Source organism: Sceloporus occidentalis, unplaced genomic scaffold (assembly GCF_023333645.1).
Source record: "Sceloporus occidentalis isolate IW3139 unplaced genomic scaffold, rSceOcc1.0.p SCAF_435, whole genome shotgun sequence".
Taxonomy (NCBI): domain Eukaryota; kingdom Metazoa; phylum Chordata; class Lepidosauria; order Squamata; family Phrynosomatidae; genus Sceloporus; species Sceloporus occidentalis.
This window is the reverse complement of record NW_028317415.1, coordinates 40,210-59,188: the sequence shown is the minus strand read 5'-3', so window position 1 is coordinate 59,188 and position 18,979 is coordinate 40,210. Positions and strand designations below refer to the sequence as shown.

General features: G+C 45.0%; 1 protein-coding gene across 1 annotated transcript in view; it reads right to left on the bottom strand.

Annotated features, from left to right (window-relative positions):
- Positions 1-18,979, bottom strand: part of LOC149272590 (potassium channel subfamily K member 10-like) — a 28,464-nt gene that overhangs the window by 7,388 nt on the left and 2,097 nt on the right. Inside the window, exons 2-4 of the mRNA XM_089506919.1 lie at positions 4,479-4,837; positions 1,540-1,657; positions 969-1,129 (exon numbers count right to left, since the gene is read on the bottom strand). Coding sequence (XP_089363045.1) covers positions 969-1,129; positions 1,540-1,657; positions 4,479-4,837 — 638 coding nt within the window. The remainder of the gene's footprint in view (positions 1-968; positions 1,130-1,539; positions 1,658-4,478; positions 4,838-18,979) is intronic.

Below are 18,979 nucleotides of genomic sequence, written 5' to 3'. Positions count from 1 at the left end.
TTAAGGATGATGTTATTAATAATAATAATAATAATCATAGAATTCCACAAAGTGGGCAAAATTCAGGAAATAAATCATATAAGACAGGGATCGGTTTTTCCAAATCTTAATTCTCAATTCCAAAATGTAGAATTTTAAGGTTTCCATGGTAACCGTTTCGGGTGATTTTACCTCTTTTTGCATAGCGGTGAAATAACTGGATTTGGCATTACAATGAGAAATGATGTCACTATCACCGTTCTCCCAGCGGCTGATCAATGACACAGATTAGTGACGCTCTTAACGAGGCTGGTCAGGAATCTCTCGTTAATGTCACCGCGAAGTCGAAAGTCCGTTTTTATGGCGGCGCCCCCGGCAACCGTCTTATATTTCATTTCTTTCTAGATTACTTTTTTTCGGGACTTGAAGCCAAGTCCACGCTTCCAGCATCCGAGCGATAAAACATTTGTACATTTTCATCTCCGCTGCGTTAAATATTCATGAACCGCGTGCGCGGAGGTCAGCTCGTTAGGAGTCCGGCGAGAAGCCGTTAAAACATTGAGGGGTTTATTCTATATTCTACAATCAGATCAAAAATGAATCGGGTCGAATCCAAAAATATACAGCAGCTCCGCTATTGAAACGCGTATTGTACAGCTCCACGGAATATGGTGGCGCAATATAAATCGATCATTAATAATAATTCCTAAAGCCACAAATTTATTTAAAAAAAGCCCCTCCGAATTCCGTCCGAACCAAAAGGACACAATAACTATGATATGTTTACATTCCTTTAATTGAAGTTTTTCACTGTATATTTATAAATCTATATCCGTTCAATAATAATAATAATAATAATAATAATGAAATATTATTATTATTATTATTATTATTTTACATTCATACCATATATTTCCTTCCACACTGACTTAAAAGCGAATACGAAGACATTTTATTATTTTAAATGAATCAAATGACTTTGATCTTACCCTGAAAACCTTTTCTACTCTTGCGATACTTTTTCCGAAGATGGTTCCCAGTTGGTCTCCAATTCCAGCCAAGAGGAAGCCGAAGAGAGGGATTCCGAAAATGGCGTAAAGAATGCAGAATATCTTCCCGCCTTGGGTGCTTGGCGCGATATTTCCGTACCCTGCGGACACATATAAGACGTTGGAATACTATCGCTGGCAGTGAGCCAGACCATAAGCACAATGCCGTGAGAAAATGACCTAGAACAGGGGCAAATAAGGTCATTTTATAGTTTTATTTTAGATTTTTCTAGTAATAGTTTCCCCCAGCAGAGCCGGGGACGTAATAAAGTGATTGGGTCTTTTATATCTGCCTAGAATTCAGGAGGAGAGAGGAACATCAGGGAAGGAAAGAGGGGCATCAGGGGAGGAAAAAGGAACTTCAGGGGGGAAAGAGAGGCATCAGGGGAGGAAAGAAAGCTTTCCACTAACGTATTCCTTATGAGAACTCGATGCATCAATCAAACACACAAAGCAACATTGTAACAGGGTGTGGACACGCCCCTTTCTAGCTCCACCCCTTCACACTCACCAATCGTAGTGATTACAGTCCCGGCAAAGAAAAAGGCACTTCCGAGGTCCCAATGACTGCTGCTGTTTGAGTAGTTGCCAATAGGGTTCACCCCAGCGTTGTCGGCTTCAATGGCTTTCTGCAGATGATAAGCGTAACAGCATGAAACTCTGCTATATCACACGCAAATCCTTTAGTGCAAAGTTTTACTTCATTGTGAGGTGGGTAGATCAGTGGAACAGCCTCCCAGCAGAAGCGGTAGAGGGATCGAAACATGCATGGGATAGGCATATGGCTCCTGAATCTAAGACGAGAACAAAGACTAATCATTCTTTACGTTTGGTCATCGCGGGGATACAGAGAAAGAGACATCAGATTCTGCAGGAACCTCCAGGTCTCCTTTGTCCTCCTTAGACATTTGGGACCCATGAAATCTATAAGAGTAGCGTTTACATCAAAGGGGACCTCAAATCTCCCATGAATTTCTCTGAAGACAACCGAACATCGTATCCCTCCCAAGAGATAACTAAATCCTGAACCCGTCCAGACCGAACGTTCCTCCAGAAAGACTTCAGCTTTAGGTTAATAAGTTGCTTTACTAACATTTGAAGGTCGTCTCTATGAACACCAAACATTGTCTTGACTGATGGTCCTCTTGTGGATGGGTGGCTTTGTACGAAGGTCTTCTAAGTTATTATCTCCAGATCCTTTACTCAAACTCAGTAACTGACTGATCGATACAAAGTAACCAGGACTGATTCTAGATGTCAGCACCAAGGAGAGGTGGCAGGGATTGTGTTTGCTCCGTACATGTCTGCCGTTTGATATCTCTGAGTTGTTCTGTCCTGAGAAGTCCTCATTCTCATGTAAATCATCTCCACCACTGAGCTTTGGGACATGACGAGGCTGCGAGTAGAATACTTTATCACAAACCCAAGTTCAGGGGAATGATAGTGGAAAGCCTGGTGCGGAGAATGGGGCGCATGAGCTGGAAGGGTTGGCCGGCATCTTCTGTGTCTCACACAGCAGTCTCTTGTGACGCTCGGCCAGCTCTCAAACACACACATATACCGATGTATACCTTATACCCCTCTTACCCCCTCTAACCACTTACCCCATCTAACCACCTCTTACCACCTACCCCCTCTTACCACCCCTTACCACTTACCCCCTCATACCATGTTTTACCACCTCCTACCACCTCTTACCTCTTGCCCTCTTACCACCGCTTTACAGACGGAGGCTTTTGCGCTCTAGTTTTCAGGGATCGCGTTAAGTAAATGCGGAGACCGTAAGAAAAATATCAAGTATGGGAATCGAGTATGATGTCATCACACAAGGTGTTTTTCGATTTACAATAAGTTTCTAAATGGAGCATTTTAAGCTCCGAGCCGCTGGGCTTTAAGATTCATCAAGCGTCTGTCATTAAGAAGCAGTCATCTCTGACATGCAGAGCAGCGCAAGCCGAGCGAGACGCGTCGGGTTTATTCCCCTGCGGATCGATACCGTAACATACATGGCCGCGGGTCTCGCTCATGCTTTGTCTGCCCGGGCCCCGAAGGCTCTGTTCCTGGCAGCGGAGCCTCGGCCCCCCGCCGGGCGCGTGTTCTGTGCTATGAGCTCATGGATTGCAGAGCCGGCTGCTTCTTGCTGCATTGCAGTAGATACCCTATTCGCACAAACACTTCGGCTCTCTGCCCTTAACCCTCTCATCGCTGGGGACACAAACCACGAAGGGCATTCTACATTTTAGAAGGAAGCTTAAGATTCAGGATTATCCGTCTCTTATGCCTGCCAGAGGGTCGAGAGGGTAAAAGGATAACGTCTTTTTTTCTGGGAAGGAATCTATCATTTCGCGCACGTTCCTCGGCTTACAGCTCCGCCAGAACGCAAAGATTCCATGAAAATATCCGTTTTATTATAACGTAGAGTCGTAAAAGACATTCATTACGCAGCAAAAGGTTCTGCACGACCGCCCCCGATGTACGGCGGATGCTTCTAACCACCTGGAGCTGGCAGATCATTACAGAGAGAGGCGACCTAGCGCAGTCGCTTTAAACCGAGCCTTTTAACCGTTTCAATGCCGGGGAGCTGCACATTGTATTCAAGAGGTTAACGCGTTTGCTTTGTGAAACCGTGGATATTGCCTGCATTGCAAATGCGGTTCTAGTATCGGCAGTAAGCTGTTAAAAAAAATGTATCTTTTTCATTTTATCTACAAAACAAGAATTTAGATTAAAAAAAAGTCTCAAATTGTTTGTCTACGAAGGGGTCCCCAATTAGAAAGAAATACAATTGTGATGCGACGATGAGTTACAAATCCTCAAAGTTCTGTTCTCTGCTCCAACGTTAGTAACATGTATCAAGATCCATCCAGCACATGAGGGGTTAATCAAAAAGAAATCCTTTCTCTTAGTAGATATATCTAACGCTGGAGTTTAAAAAAAGAGGGGAGGATTGATTTGTTACAAAAAACGAACCAAACAATCACACAAAGTCTGCGTGTCCAGGAGATATCGAGGATGATTCCGAGGTTAACCTGAAAAGGTGAACAATCTCACGTTCAGAACCTCCATAGAGAAACGCGGCGGGATCTTCGCCCAGCGACCTGGGGTGTAAAGCGGGAATTTCATCTCCAGCTTAATTTATCCTGGATAGATGGAATTATTACATCATTTCTATCTATCATTTGAAATTGACAATGGAATGACCATAGGTGAGATGGATCTCGTTGGGTCCGTGTCATGGCTTGGCCACCATCCTGGAGAATTTGGCTTTGCCTCCTAAGAAAGTTCTCACAATCCTGGCCAAAGCCCACCAAGTCACCCTGCCCCTCCATTGGCCAGTTTGGGTACATTTGAGTCATTAGCCCAGCCACAAATTACCACCCCGGAGAGAAGCTTGAGGGTAACTCTAGAGCACTCAGTCTAATTAACAAACGGTACGGATAGACCACTGACCTTTATTAGTGAATCCAACTCCTGTTGAGTGACGCAGGGGTGGTTCTGTAGGAAATCTGCCTTCTCCTGGGCTATGGTGCTTTTCTTGCTGCTCTCAAATGGTTGTTCGAGAGCTCGGAAGACAAGGCCACCGCTGACCAGGTACACCACTACCACAACGAAGATGGCGAGAACAGTCTTCCACTTCATAACGGTGTGCAGACCGCTGGATGTGTTGTCCATGCTGCTCACTACGGTAGCCCGCGAGCACACAGACATTCTGGGGGTAGGCGTGGGAGTCGGGTGATGCCCGTTGGGCTTTGGATCAGAAGGGGGCACAGGCAATGGGGCAGGTGAGGGTACAGCTGAGGGCACCGCCACTGCAAAAAAAAAAAAACAAGACAATGATCCTCATTACACTTTGCTGTAAGTAATTGTTACAACATTTGGTGACAATACTGTATATTAACGTGTCTTCTCGTGGATCTTCTTGTGTATTCCAGAGCCGATGGGTTATAAAAGGATCAGCTGATACTGGAGAGTGGGTTGGTGTAGCACATTGGTATGGGATAGTGGGTTGGTGTGGGTCTTTGGTATGGGATAGTGGGTTGGTGTGGGTCTTTGGTATGGGATAGTGGGTTGGTGTGGGTAGTTGGTATGGGAGGGTGGGTTGGTGTGGGTCGTTGGTATGGGAGGGTGGGTTGGTGTGGGTCGTTGGTATGGGAGGGTGGGTTGGTGTGGGTTATTGGTATGGGATAGTGGGTTGGTGTGGGTCATTGGTATGGGATAGGGGGTTGGTGTGGGTTGTTGGTATGGGATTGTGGGTTGGTGTGGGTCATTTTTATGGGATAGTGGGTTGGTGTGGGTCATTGGTATGGGATAGGGGGTTGGTGTGGGTCATTGGTATGGGAGGATGGGTTGGTGTGGGTCATTGGTATGGGAGAGTTGGTTGGTGTGGGTTGTTGGTATGGGATAGTGGGTTGGTGTGGGTCGTTGGTATGGGAGAGTTGGTTGGTGTGGGTCGTTGGTATGGGATAGTGGGTTGGTATGGGTCGTTGGTATGGGATTGTGGGTTGGTGTGGGTCATTGGTATGGGATAGGGGGTTGGTGTGGGTCATTGGTATGGGAGGATGGGTTGGTGTGGGTCATTGGTATGGGAGAGTTGGTTGGTGTGGGTTGTTGGTATGGAATAGTGGGTTGGTGTGGGTCATTGGTATGGGAGAGTTGGTTGGTGTGGGTCGTTGGTATGGGATAGTGGGTTGGTGTGGGTTATTGGTATGGGATAGTGGGTTGGTGTGGGTCGTTGGTATGGGAGAGTTGGTTGGTGTGGGTAATTGGTATTGAATAGTGGGTTGGTGTGGGTTATTGGTATAGCATAGTGGGTTGGTGTGGGTCGTTGGTATGGGATAGTGGGTTGGTATGGGTCGTTGGTATGGGATAGTGGGTTGGTGTGGGTTGTTGGTATGGAATAGTGGGTTGGGGTGGGTTATTGGTATGGGATAGTGGGTTGGTATGGGTCGTTGGTATGGGATAGTGGGTTGGTATGGGTCGTTGGTATGGGATATTGGGTTTGTGTGGGTTGTTGGTATGGAATAGTGGGTTGGGGTGGGTTATTGGTATGGGATAGTCGGTTGGTGTGGGTTATTGGTATGGGATAGTGGGTTGGTGTGGGTCATTGGTATGGGATAGTGGGTTGGTGTGGGTCATTGGTATGGGATAGTGGGTTGGTGTGGGTTATTGGTATGGGATAGTGGGTTGGTGTGGGTTATTGGTATGGGATAGTGGGTTGGTGTGGGTCATTGGTATGGGATAGTGGGTTGGTGTGGGTTATTGGTATATTAAGGCCATCTTTCGGAGTAGGCTATAAAGTCCTCATTGCCCTCACAATTATTAAAAGTTTCACCCTGCTGCGTTAAATTTGTGTCTGAATACGAATGACAGGAACGCACGTTAGGCGCGGGGTCTCCAGGGAACGTCACACCGTGGAGGCTGGCGTGGGTATGGCAACCGTGGGAACGCAGACATAGAGTGACTTAGGCAGATCCCTCGGGATCCTGGAGCACGATGAGGTTGAATTGTTGGGTTGTTACTGTTTACAGTCGCACGTTTATAATGTACACATATTTAATAAGCAGGTAACACAATCAATAAATCCCGTCAGGGCCGGCGATCAAAGCGCACAATCCATCATTCTGAACATCTAGAGTCATCACATCGATAATCCCCGAGAAACTGATCCTGAAACTGAATAAACGGACCCTGTACTTTGATGCTTTTTAGGGAGATTAGATTTTTTTAACACTCAAAATTCTGGAAAATGTAAATTTGATTGGAAAAAAAAGCTTAGAAATTCTAATCCAGGAATCGGGATCGCTTTATAATCCAAACATACAGCTCTGACGTCTTCAACGGAACAGAAATATCTGGAGAGAATACGTGTTTCTTCCAAAATGTTACAGAACGGTGTATTCTAGAGAAAATCAGAGCACAATTTAGGATTCTTATGAATTTTGGGAATTTGACCGAATCTTGTGAAATTCATTAATTTGTATGAAAGTCGGAAGCTCAGACTTTTCATCTGAATTTCCTTTTTTTTCCGTCACTCTCGCCTTACCTTCTCAGACGACGGCTTCTCTGACAACAGTCATACGTCTATCTCATGCATGGTTCTATTCTGCTGGCAGGATGTTCCACTTATCCACCTCCCTCTCAGTAAACTAAGACTTTTTGGGTGAGAACAGCCCATGTTTCTGTAATTCACATTTATTGACCTTGAATAATTCGTTTGGGGGGGGGGGCAAAAGTACTATCACAAATAAGACTCCCAGTTGGTGTTTTTGCTCCCAGTATGTTATTCTTGATATCCCTGCTTGAATGCAGGTGACTCAATTAAGTGTATCTTTTTAATAATGACAGGTCAAGGTTTCCATGACGACCGATAATAGAGACATTTGGGGAACACATTTGGCGAGTTGCTGCATAGAATCTTCACGATGGGCTATTAAAGTATTTAAAGAGTCCCAGGGGCAGCTCATTAATGAGACGTTCTTACCTGCGCTAAAGGGTCTTCCGAACGATCCCCCCCCCCCAGAATCCCTCCTCTACAAAGCGCAGAGCACACCTGTCGGGATGGAGGTTGTTTGTTGTGGACGAGACGCGCAGCATGCAGTCCCCGGGTGCGATGCGCTCGGAGACCCGAGGATGTCTCACGCGATGAGACCGAGCCAAACCTCAATGCCCCAGAGAGAGACTCCGCGCCGTTATCAGACACTCGCATCCCGTATTAAAGACCTCGGCTGGAAAGCAGCCTCTGAGCTACAAGAACCCCGGAACCAAACCCGGCAGCCCGCCGCCCACCGCGGTTATTCCATCCTCTCGCAGCGATAACGGAGCGCGCCGGGGGCCGAGAGGGAGAACCCCGGAACGCGTTTAACGCGTCCATAGAACCCTCAGAACCTCCAGTAAGCCCGTTTGCTCTCAGCGCCGTCATCCTGCACGGCTGACAGTTTTCAGGATATATCTTCACTTCATCAGAATTTTCCTCCCCAGGCGATTGCAGTTTTTAGAACAGATTTTCTTTTTTTTACTCCATTAAGTTCCGTGTTTTCCGTCAACAGAATACTCAGGAGAAGGAGCCTTCTGTCTAACTATCCCAAACCTCCGGCCCCTTAGAAAGAAGGGGTAAAACTCCACTTTTTGGTAACTAATTATAGGGAAATCATACATTTTCAGCTTTCCGGGTACTGCTTCGGATTACAGCGAGCAAACTGCTCCTTATCACGTCGTGAGCAGCAGGCTGTCTCAGAGGTGGCTCCAGTTCAAGGCTTATGGCCCCAAAGGTCCAGGATACAAAGTATTCGGAGTCATAAATGAATAAAGCGTATTAAGGGGGCATCTAACCAGCGGCAGCGGCGTCAGGGCCAAAGGCCGTTTAACGAGCGGTTTTCGCGCAGATCATTGGTCGGTATAGAAATTGCCCGACTTTTCCCACTCGGCTTTTTCTAGACAACAGTGAATAGTGAATCGTTCATTAAGGGGCATCAGGGGAGGAGAGAGGGGTAAAAAGGAGGAGAAAAGGGGTACAGGAGGAGGAAAGAGGGCAAGAGGGGAGGAAAGGGGGGACACATGGGAGGAAAGAGGGGCATAGAGATTTGAGAACCAAAAAGGGACTGGACAAACTAAGCAGGGACACTTGGAGGGTATGGAATTATTACAGACGGTAACCGATGTCCCGTGAAGGTGGGGATTTAATGATTAGCGCAGCGTCTGCTTCCTTCTGTCTGACTTTTCTTCCTCTAACGGTCCTCGAATTTCAGTCGGAATTAACCCCTTCATTACCAGGAGGCCACAACCTGCGTCGGACCTTTCTCACCTGAGTGCATCCAGAGCAACAAATGTGGCGTTATAAGCGATGTAAATATGCGGACAGTGATTTCGGGGGGAATTCATTACTTTCAGGAGTCCTTCTAATGCCTGATTTGTTTATCCTTTAGAATAAATTCTCTGTCGCAGTAATTGAGTCTGATTATAGACGGCAGATTCCCCAAAATATTTCAGCGTCTTCCCTCAGATTGTTTCTGATTAATTTGGTTGGAATAATCGCTGCCAATAAACATCCTCCGTCTGCATTAACACAGGCCCTGCATACTGATGGGAAGTCATTATCATGCGCGAGGTGCTGCCTCATACGCTTCCCAGCCCCTCTGACAAGAAAGCCGATCCCTTGGGGTCAATTTTGTGGGTAACGGACACACAAACACACATCCATACACACCCATACACACACGCATACACATGCACACACACACTCACGCATACACACACACGCACATATACACACTCTCACACTTACACAAACACACATGCGCAAACACTCACACACACATGTACGCACACGCAAACAGACCCATACACACTCACACATACACAGACAAACACATACACACGTACACACGCATACCCATATACACACGCACACTCACTTACACATGCACACACCAGCGCATGCACACACGCACTCATGCATACACACAGGCACATACACACACAGAGCGGCATGTGAAGAAGGCTCAGTATTTTGGGGAGGTTGCTGCCGGGCCCTTCGTCTGTTCATTTTTTGGGTCGGACTGGGGGGGGGGGGGGTGTATATTAACCTTCGCTTTATCTTAAAGAAATAGCTATCAATAGGTCACAAAGTCACGCCAAAAGCCACGCCCCATCCACACCCCTAACCACACCCCTTTTTAAAAAAAAGTGCCCCTCTCTGGCCAACACAATGTCGGGCTGTGCAGGATCGGATCACCAACGGCATGTAGAAAAGACGAGTATAATATCAGTATAATCTATAGCTGATATAACATAAAGCCAAATAACCTTTAATGTCTCACAGGAGCAAGAAAAAGACAGACGGGACCAACAGCTCTCATACGCTGGCAAATTCTACATTTCTATAGATAAAAATAAAATACATATATTTTTTAAGAGCAAAAACTACTTTTCTTTGAGCTACAGATTTTCCAGCTTTATTAACTGCATGAAACATCCTCTTCTATGTAACTTTTATGCTAAATAATAAATAGAGTCTGTTAAATGGTGAGAATTATGATAATAGCCATTTTTAATTGTTTTTCTTTTTCACTAAGCCTAAGTAGAAAAAAAAAAATAATAATATTTACACAGGGGAGGAAAAAAACTGCATCTATGGAGCAGAGTGATGGGAAAGATTTCTATCAGTGGAGAGCTACGCCTGGCTAAAACGTGACTTTAGGCTTGACCTTCAAGGTGAAGACAACCAATGACCTTGAAAACCAGTTAAAAAAGATACTGAAAGGTACCTAGAACCTTCCCAAATTCCAGGTTCTTGGCATCGAGTCCCTTGGTTTCCAGGTCTTATAAGTCATACAAAATGATACAAAATGTCCAAAAAAACACCGGAAAACGATGTTACCAAAACCCTACACAGACCCCACCACAAATCCCATGGGTTTCCAAATGATTTCATCCACGACACAAACATCAGCCCTTAATTCTCTGATCCAAATCTTAATGAAAAGGAAGAGAAAGACAAGAAAATGAAAATGTATCGAGGACGGGAACACGTCCTACGCAGAACCGACACAAGAGAGAACGTTCTATCTGCCCGGAGGAGGACAACACAACGCGGACTCCAAAGTCCTAAAGAAAGATACTTTGTATAAAACACAATCCCTTTATGAAGTTTATGAAAGTGATCTTTTATGGATATTTGGATGTTTCCGGACAGTCTTCAGTAAAGCTTTCCCAGAGTTCTATTATATCTGAAAATGACTTCATTTGGGCATTTAATCTTCAGGTGGTGTCTGGTGGCAAAGCGACCTCAGGCATGGTACGAGGTTCTTTCCATCTTTATCGGGTACCCGGAGGTAGACTGGGTCCACATCTTGGGTGCCGCCCTGAGACCCTTTATTAGTTACAGTAACCCTAACAAGCCTTCGCTGGCTACTTTGAGGGCTGGTGTCTTGGAAAAGACAAACCCTCTAAACCCCCAAATAGCCTTTAATTAACCCAATTTGTCCAATTTGTGGGTCTGCCTTGACACCATTCTTCCTGTCTACACAACCCAGGAATAAGTTCATTATCTCCACAATGTGGCAGTCTCTGTGGCCAACGCATTCCGCAGTCTTGGTCAAAACACAGTACCCAGGGAGCACGCGTACTTACAGGGACATGAGGGCCGTGACAGCTAATCCCGAGCGTCCAAAACCGTAAATACACCCCCGGAACCATGAAGTAAAGCGTCTCTCCTCCATCTAGCAAAGCGACAATGGCGGATTTTCTGCGGCTCGGATTTGCAGAAGTTGTAAACGGATACAAAAATAAAAGATGTGATTTGCTTTTGGGGAGGGCAAATGGGTGTATTTGAATTTAGCCATGGTTAATTAATGCAGTTGGGCTACTAAAATAGCACGACCATGCCCCCGGATGAATATTTCATCAGGACATCGAGTTCCATAGCGGTGAAGATCAGAAACACATTCTATGATACACGCAAATAACTACAGCCCGCCACACTCAGAACGTGAGACCAAGCAACTAAAGAAAATGAATGTTAACAAAGCTGAGTCTGGAGATAAGGGAACCTCGGCTTCTAATCTTTCGGGATTCTTTTCTTTCAGGAATTGTACCGGAGGATTGGAGGAAGGCAGATGCGGTTCCTATATTCAAAAAGGGCTTCAAACTCTGTGCCCGGAAATCATAGACCCGTGGGCTTAACTTCCGTGGCTGGGAAAGTATTTGAAGGGCTGTTTAGGGATAATATTCATGAATTCGTTGGGAAGAACTGTATTATTAGCAAAAATCAGCATGGTTTTATGAAACATAGGTCCTGTCAAACTAATTGAATTGCATTCTATGAAGAAGTAAGTAGAAGTGTGGATCAGGGGGTCGCGGTGGATGGAATCTACTTGGATTTTGCCGACGCGTTTGACTCGGTTCCACACAATAGGTTAGAATTCAAACTGAAGGAAATCGGTCTGGATGCAAATTCTTGCTCTTGGGTAGAACACTGGCTTAGAGATAGAGAACAGAGAGTTGTTATAAACGGTAAATTTTCAAGCTGGTGGAAATTGGTAAGTGGTGTCCCTCAGGGTTCTGTTCTGGGACCTTTTTTTATTCAACGTATTTATAAATGACCTGGCAGGAGGCGTTGAAAGTCATGTTTCTGTGTTTGCAGATGACGCTAAACTAGGTAAAGTTATACAGGGCGAGCGGGATATCACTGTGCTGCAGAGGGATCTAGATAGACTGGGGGGCCGGGCACACAAATGGCAGATGAAACTCAATGTAGATAAATGTAAGGTTATGCACTTCGGGGTAAGGAATGCACAAGCAACCTACACCCTAAACGGTAGTGAATTAGGGGTCACGACAAATGAGAAGGATTTGGGAATTGTTATAGACAACAAACTAGGCAACCATGCGCAATGTCAGTCTGCGGTTGCTAAGGCCAGTAAGGTATTGTCGTGCATAAAAAGGGGCATCAAGTCGCGGGATAAAAATATGATTTTGCCTCTGTATAAATCAGTGGTAAGGCCGCACCTTGAATATGCTGTGCAATTTTGGGCACCTATTCTAAAGAAGGATATCATAGCACTAGAAAGGGTGCAGAGGCGGCTACAAAATTAATAGAAGGAATGGAGCGCTATAGTTACGAAGAAAGGTTAACTAATTTAAATCTGTTTAGTTTAGAGAAACGTCGCCTCAGAGGGGATATGATAGCGTTATATAAATATATGCGGGGGGCCGATACAAACCATTGTGTGGAAATCTGTTCATAAACAGGACTATGCATAGGACACGGGGTCAGGCGTTCAGACTGGAAGAAAGGAGATTTAGTCTAAAGCAGAGGAAAGGGTTTTTTACAGTAAGGGCAGTAAGGATGTGGAATTCTCTGCCTGCAAAGGTAGTTTTATCGGAGTCGGTACAGACGTTTAAACTGCAACTGGATGGATACCTGGAGAAACATAATATTCAGGGATATAATCTGTAATTATGGGGAAACGGTTTATTGATCCAAGGAGAAATCTCACGGCCATTTTGGGGTCAAGAAGGAATTTTTTTCCCTGGTTTGTGCAAAATTGGAAAGAGCGAAACCAGGGGTTTTTTTGCCTTCTTTTGGATCAACAGCAACAAATTAACAGATATAGGAAAGGCTGAACTTGATGGACGCAGGTCTTTTTTCAGCCTATGTAACTATGTAACTATGTACCCGCGGCGCTCCGGCCAGCCCCTCAAACACTCTCTATAACAAATAACTTATACCCTGGGGTGAATCATTTTTACACATGGGGTAAAGGTCTCAATAAAGCAGTTTATGAATTCTTGGTGAATTTCGCCTTTGTTGTTAAAACGCATCCTATTATTATTATTATTATTATATTTTCCTGCTATAGTATTATTGTTGAAACACATTATTTTAATATTATTATTATTATTATTTTATTATTATTATTATTATTATTATTATTATTATATTTTCTTGCTATAGTACTAGTGTTATTATTGTTATTATCATTATATTTTCTTGCTATGGTATTATTGTTATTATTTGTATTTTTTATTATTATTATTTTATGTTTTATTATATTATTATTATTATTATTATTTTATTATTATGGCTAAAGACCTGAGAGCAGACGTGATGCAAAAATACAAATCCTTGTAAAACAATAAATGTTGTGTACCACCCAATATTAAAAGGACCAAAAGGAGAAACGGGGGAGGAAACAGGGGCCCAGGGGGGGTTTGGGGCCCAAATAGAGCTAATGAAACTAAACATAGGCACTTGGGAGCCTCCATGGAGACATCCGAAGATCAGCCTTGTATCTGGTAACAATTTCTGCAAAGGACCAGAGTCTTCCATCTGCCATTTCCTCGCTGGCTCCTCGGGTTCAGCTAATTAAGGCAACTGGGTATGATGTCATAAGATGGCGACAGCAGTCTGTGCATGATAGGAGCCATAAACCCAATAACGCTAATAATAATTGCTACAGATAATTAATATTGAGGACAGCGAGAGACACACCTTGCTAGTTGACCACCACCACTGATAGGCAGACCCCCACAGGGAGTGACCTTAAATTTCAAGGTTCCTGACAAGAATAGTTGAGGGCCACAGACATGCTGCGAATGTATTATACGGAATCTAAGGAATCACAAAAACTGGAATCATAACCGGTTGTTATAATGGTTCCAGAGGCATCCACTCTCCGTCCTCTGATGGGGACCCTGAAGATCAGCCATAAGCAGCTGTGGAGGTCCCACCATGGCTGGAGTGATGGGAGTTTGCTACAAGATCTGTTGGCTTGTCTTTTGTTGGAAAAAAATTTCAAGAGGTGGGCAAGATCATTAAATCCCATCATCCACATCCAGCCAGAGAAGCCATGCAGTCACGCTCACCTCTGCCTGTTGGCACGTATTGAAGCCGCTCGAGCGATTTACGCAGAACACGTGGAATTTCTTCCAGTAAAAATATTGATCCTTAAATCGCTTGTGAGGGAAATCGATTGAGATGTTTTTAGGGATGCCTGTGAGGGACCGACAGGAACATTTCACAGCCGACAACACTCCCCTAACCCACTGGGGTTTTAATCACTTGTGGGGCATCTGTGGGTTCCAGAAGCCCCCCCGAAATGTATCTAACTGTCGTGTTATTACCCGATTACCCCGCTGCATCCAGTCATTATCTATAAAGCCAGGCTGGTCTGTGATAAATCATAGATGAGATGCTGAGATGCCCAGTGCGGCCCTGGGCTTGGGTATCTTTATCTAGAACTATCTAGAACCAGACGCCTTCATCTCCCCTATAAGCCTTCAATAAACTGCCCCACAGAGTAAAACGCGTTTCATGAATATTCTGTATCTTCTAAATGAAGAAAGTTCTGGGTAACGTGACCCGGATACATCGTTCCGGATACATCGTTCTGGATACATCTTTCTGGATGCATCGTTCTGGATACATCGTTCCGGATACATCGTTCCGGATACATCGTTCTGGATACATCGTTCCGGATACATCGTTCCGGATACATCGTTCTGGATACAGTATCTCCTGTAGAGTCACCAAGGTACAGAAATCAGGAGAGCTCGAGGTCTCACGGCGGTCTTCTGTCCGACGAGAGAGCAACATGGCAGCCACGAGCCCACGCGGGTCACGGAACCCTCAGCCATCACAGAACGTTCTGCTGCTGGAGAACTTCCATGAGGAGGGGGGGGATCTCTAATTAGAATCTTAAAAAGGAGACGTTTTACTTATAAATGGGGAAGAAACTGACGGAGCTCCAGACGATTCACTCCGCTCCAGACGTGGATCATCCCAATGCTTGGTGACGGTCCAGAGTGACATCACTCATTAAGTGACCGCTCTTATCTGATACACTCAGAGGATAAATAAACCACGAGTCTCGCTTCGCAGTGCTTTTTCCCTCTGCCCTCCGTGTTTAATGCAGTTTTTGCCCTCCGCCCCGGAGGATTTAGTGTTACTTTGTTCTTGGTTTGTAGGGAGAGGTAAGAGAACAGATCCCAGCGCTGCGTGTGAGACAGGAACATAGAAATCCAGAATCTGCCGGCAGATCGGCCCCATCCGGCCCCGTCTAGTCTGCTCGTTTCTCCTACTGTAACGACTCGAACCTTAATCAGTCGTTGGTCTCGTCTTAGATTCAGGAGCCGTATGTCTATCCCATGCGTGTTTAATCCCCTCACTGTATTACCCTCTACCACCTCTGCTGGGAGGCTGGTCCACTTCTCTACAACCCTATCTACCAAGTAAACAATAAAGTCAATGTTGGTTTTTACACTTGACTGTCTCTCTCTCTCGCTCTTCTCTCCCCGACTCTCTCTCCCATCCCCTCTCTCTCTCTCTTCTTTCCTCTGTCTATTTCTCTTTCTTCTCTCCCCCATCCTTCTCTCCCATGCCCTCTTTCTCTTCTCTACTCCGTCTCTCTCTCTCTCTCTCTCTCTCTCTCTCTCTCTCTCTCTCTCTTTCTCTCTCTCCCATCCCATCTCTCACCCATCTCTCTCTTCTCTCCCCCATCTCTCTCCCATCCCATCTCTCTTCTCTCCCATCCCCTCTCTCTCTTCTCTCCCCCCAAGTCGGAGATATTGAAGCCCCTCAGACTTTCCTGATCCTTTTTATCCTACAAACCGTTCCCTATTTCAGTCGCTTCCCCCAGACGTCTCCACCAAAAACAAGAAGAACTCCTTGTCTGATCCGTAACAGAGCCCATCCCCCGGCGCCAAATTCAATTAATACCGCAAAGAAATAATGCAGCGAGAGGGCGACTTATTAAAGCAGAGGTCTCCGGTAATTAACTGCAATTAACTCCCAGGAACGAGCGCTTACATCTCCATCAGAGATCACAAAAGGCTGCATTTGGTTTACAAATAATCCAAACACAGGAAGTGACTTAAAGGTCTCCGCTTACATCATCGTGATGTCACAGCCATTGAATATCATTACTAATGGAGCTCCAAGCCACTAATTATCATGCCTCTCGCTCCAACGCCAATGGGCAATTAACACTGTACGTGCCGGTCGGGTACAACGTGCGTTCAGCGGAATCCCACGCATGATAAATAAACCGGGCAAATGCCCAAATGGCCACTGGCCAACGGCGCCAAACACCCACCCGATACGCCGCTCCAGCGGGCCTGCCAGGCTCAGCAGCAGCCCACCAAACCTCCACGCGGCTCCCATAACTCCCCACCACGCCTTATTATATCCTTACTGTACAGCACCATGTAAAGATTTAAACCAAAGCAAATACTGGTAAATAAAGGGTTAATCCCCAATCCAACAGAAATCTATTAAAATGTAATTTAATTACTGTGTACAAAGATATCATCATTCACAGAACCGGGACTCCCACACGGCACTGCCAACCAACGCCAACCAATGCCAACCAACACCAACCAATGCCAACCAACGCCAACCAATGCCAACCAACGCCAACCAACGCCAACCAATGCCAACCAACGCCAACCAACGCCAACCATCTTCACACTATGTACTCTAAACTGTTTCCAAAACCACATTTTACAATAATACATGTATACAATAATACCCCCCCAGCGTTGTATACAGTAATATAACCCCCAGCACTGTATACAATAATACCCCCCCAGCGTTGTATACAGTAATATAACCCCCAGCACTGCATACAATAATACCCCCCAGCATTGTATACAGTAATATAACCCCCAGTGCTGTATACAGTAATATAACCCCCAGCACTGTATACAGTAATATAACCCCAGCGCTGTATACAGTAATATAACCCCCAGCACTGTATACAGTAATATAACCCCCCAGCACTGTATACAGTAATATAACCCCACAGCACTGTATACAGTAATATAACCCCCCAGCACTGTATACAGTAATATAACCCCCAGCACTGTATACAGTAATATAACCCCCCAGTGCTGTATACAGTAATATAACCCCCAGTGCTGTATACAGTAATATAACCCCCAGCACTGTATACAGTAATATAACCCCAGCGCTGTATACAGTAATATAACCCCCAGCACTGTATACAGTAATATAACCCCCCAGCACTGTATACAGTAATATAACCCCCAGCACTGTATACAGTAATATAACCCCCCAGCGCTGTATACAGTAATATAACCCCCAGCGCTGTATACAGTAATATAACCCCCCAGTGCTGTATACAGTAATATAACCCCCCAGTGCTGTATACAGTAATATAACCCCCAGCACTGTATACAGTAATATAACCCCCCAGTGCTGTATACAGTAATATAACCCCCAGCGATGTATACAGTAATATAACCCCCCAGTGCTGTATACAGTAATATAACCCCCAGCGCTGTGTACAGTAATATAACCCCCCAGCGCTGTATACAGTAATATAACCCCCAGCGCTGTATACAGTAATATAACCCCCCAGCGCTGTATACAGTAATATAACCCCCAGCGCTGTATACAGTAATATAACCCCCAGCGCTGTATACAGTAATATAACCCCCAGTGCTGTATACAGTAATATAACCCCCCAGCACTGTATACAGTAATATAACCCCCAGCGCTGTATACAGTAATATAACCCGCAGCGCTGTATACAGTAATATAACCCCCCAGCGCTGTATACAGTAATATAACCCCCAGCACTGTATACAGTAATATAACCCCCAGTGCTGTATACAGTAATATAACCCCCCAGCACTGTATGCAGTAATATAACCCCCCAGCACTGTATACAGTAATAGCTCCCAGATCTGGAGCCGCCTTCGCTGTCAGTCATGTGATATTTTGGGTGACTTTCCCGGCTAACACCACACTGAGCTGATGCTTTATGGCAATGCTAATGAAGACAGGCAGGAAATATAATATATAATATATAAACATTTGTCTGATTTACTGAAATGTAATGTTTTCTGTTTATTTTTATAATGTGCCCAACCTTCTATTACAAATAATAAATATTTACAGCAAACCTCCTGGTTTTTTCATAATAAATATGTATATATTACTGTATATCATATATATTATGTATTTACTTCTTCCCCAAATAAAGGAGTTTATACCAATAAAAAGTAGAATTGGAAACGAGGTCACATCTTTCCACGAACCAAGGCGATAGTTCCCGACGCGTGACGCTGATGTATTGGGTCTGAGGCTGCCGGCTGCCGCGTTACCTGGGAAAGCCGGCGTATTTTACAGCTAAAATATATTGATTTGGAAGTTTTATTTCCCTTACTTGGGTGGGATCTCCTGTTTGCCTCGTGTGGGGGGTTAGCGGCTGGACTAGAAGATGCAGCAACCCAGACATCTGCCTATCTCACAGCCCATATCTACTTTACTGAGGGGGTGGTAGATAAGTGGAACAGCCTCCCAGCAGAGGTGGTAGAGGGTAATCCAGTGAGGGTATTAAACATGCGCAGGATAGACATACGGCTCCTGAATCTAAGACGAGACCAACGACTGATTAGGGTTTGAGTCTTTACAGCAGGAGAAGCGG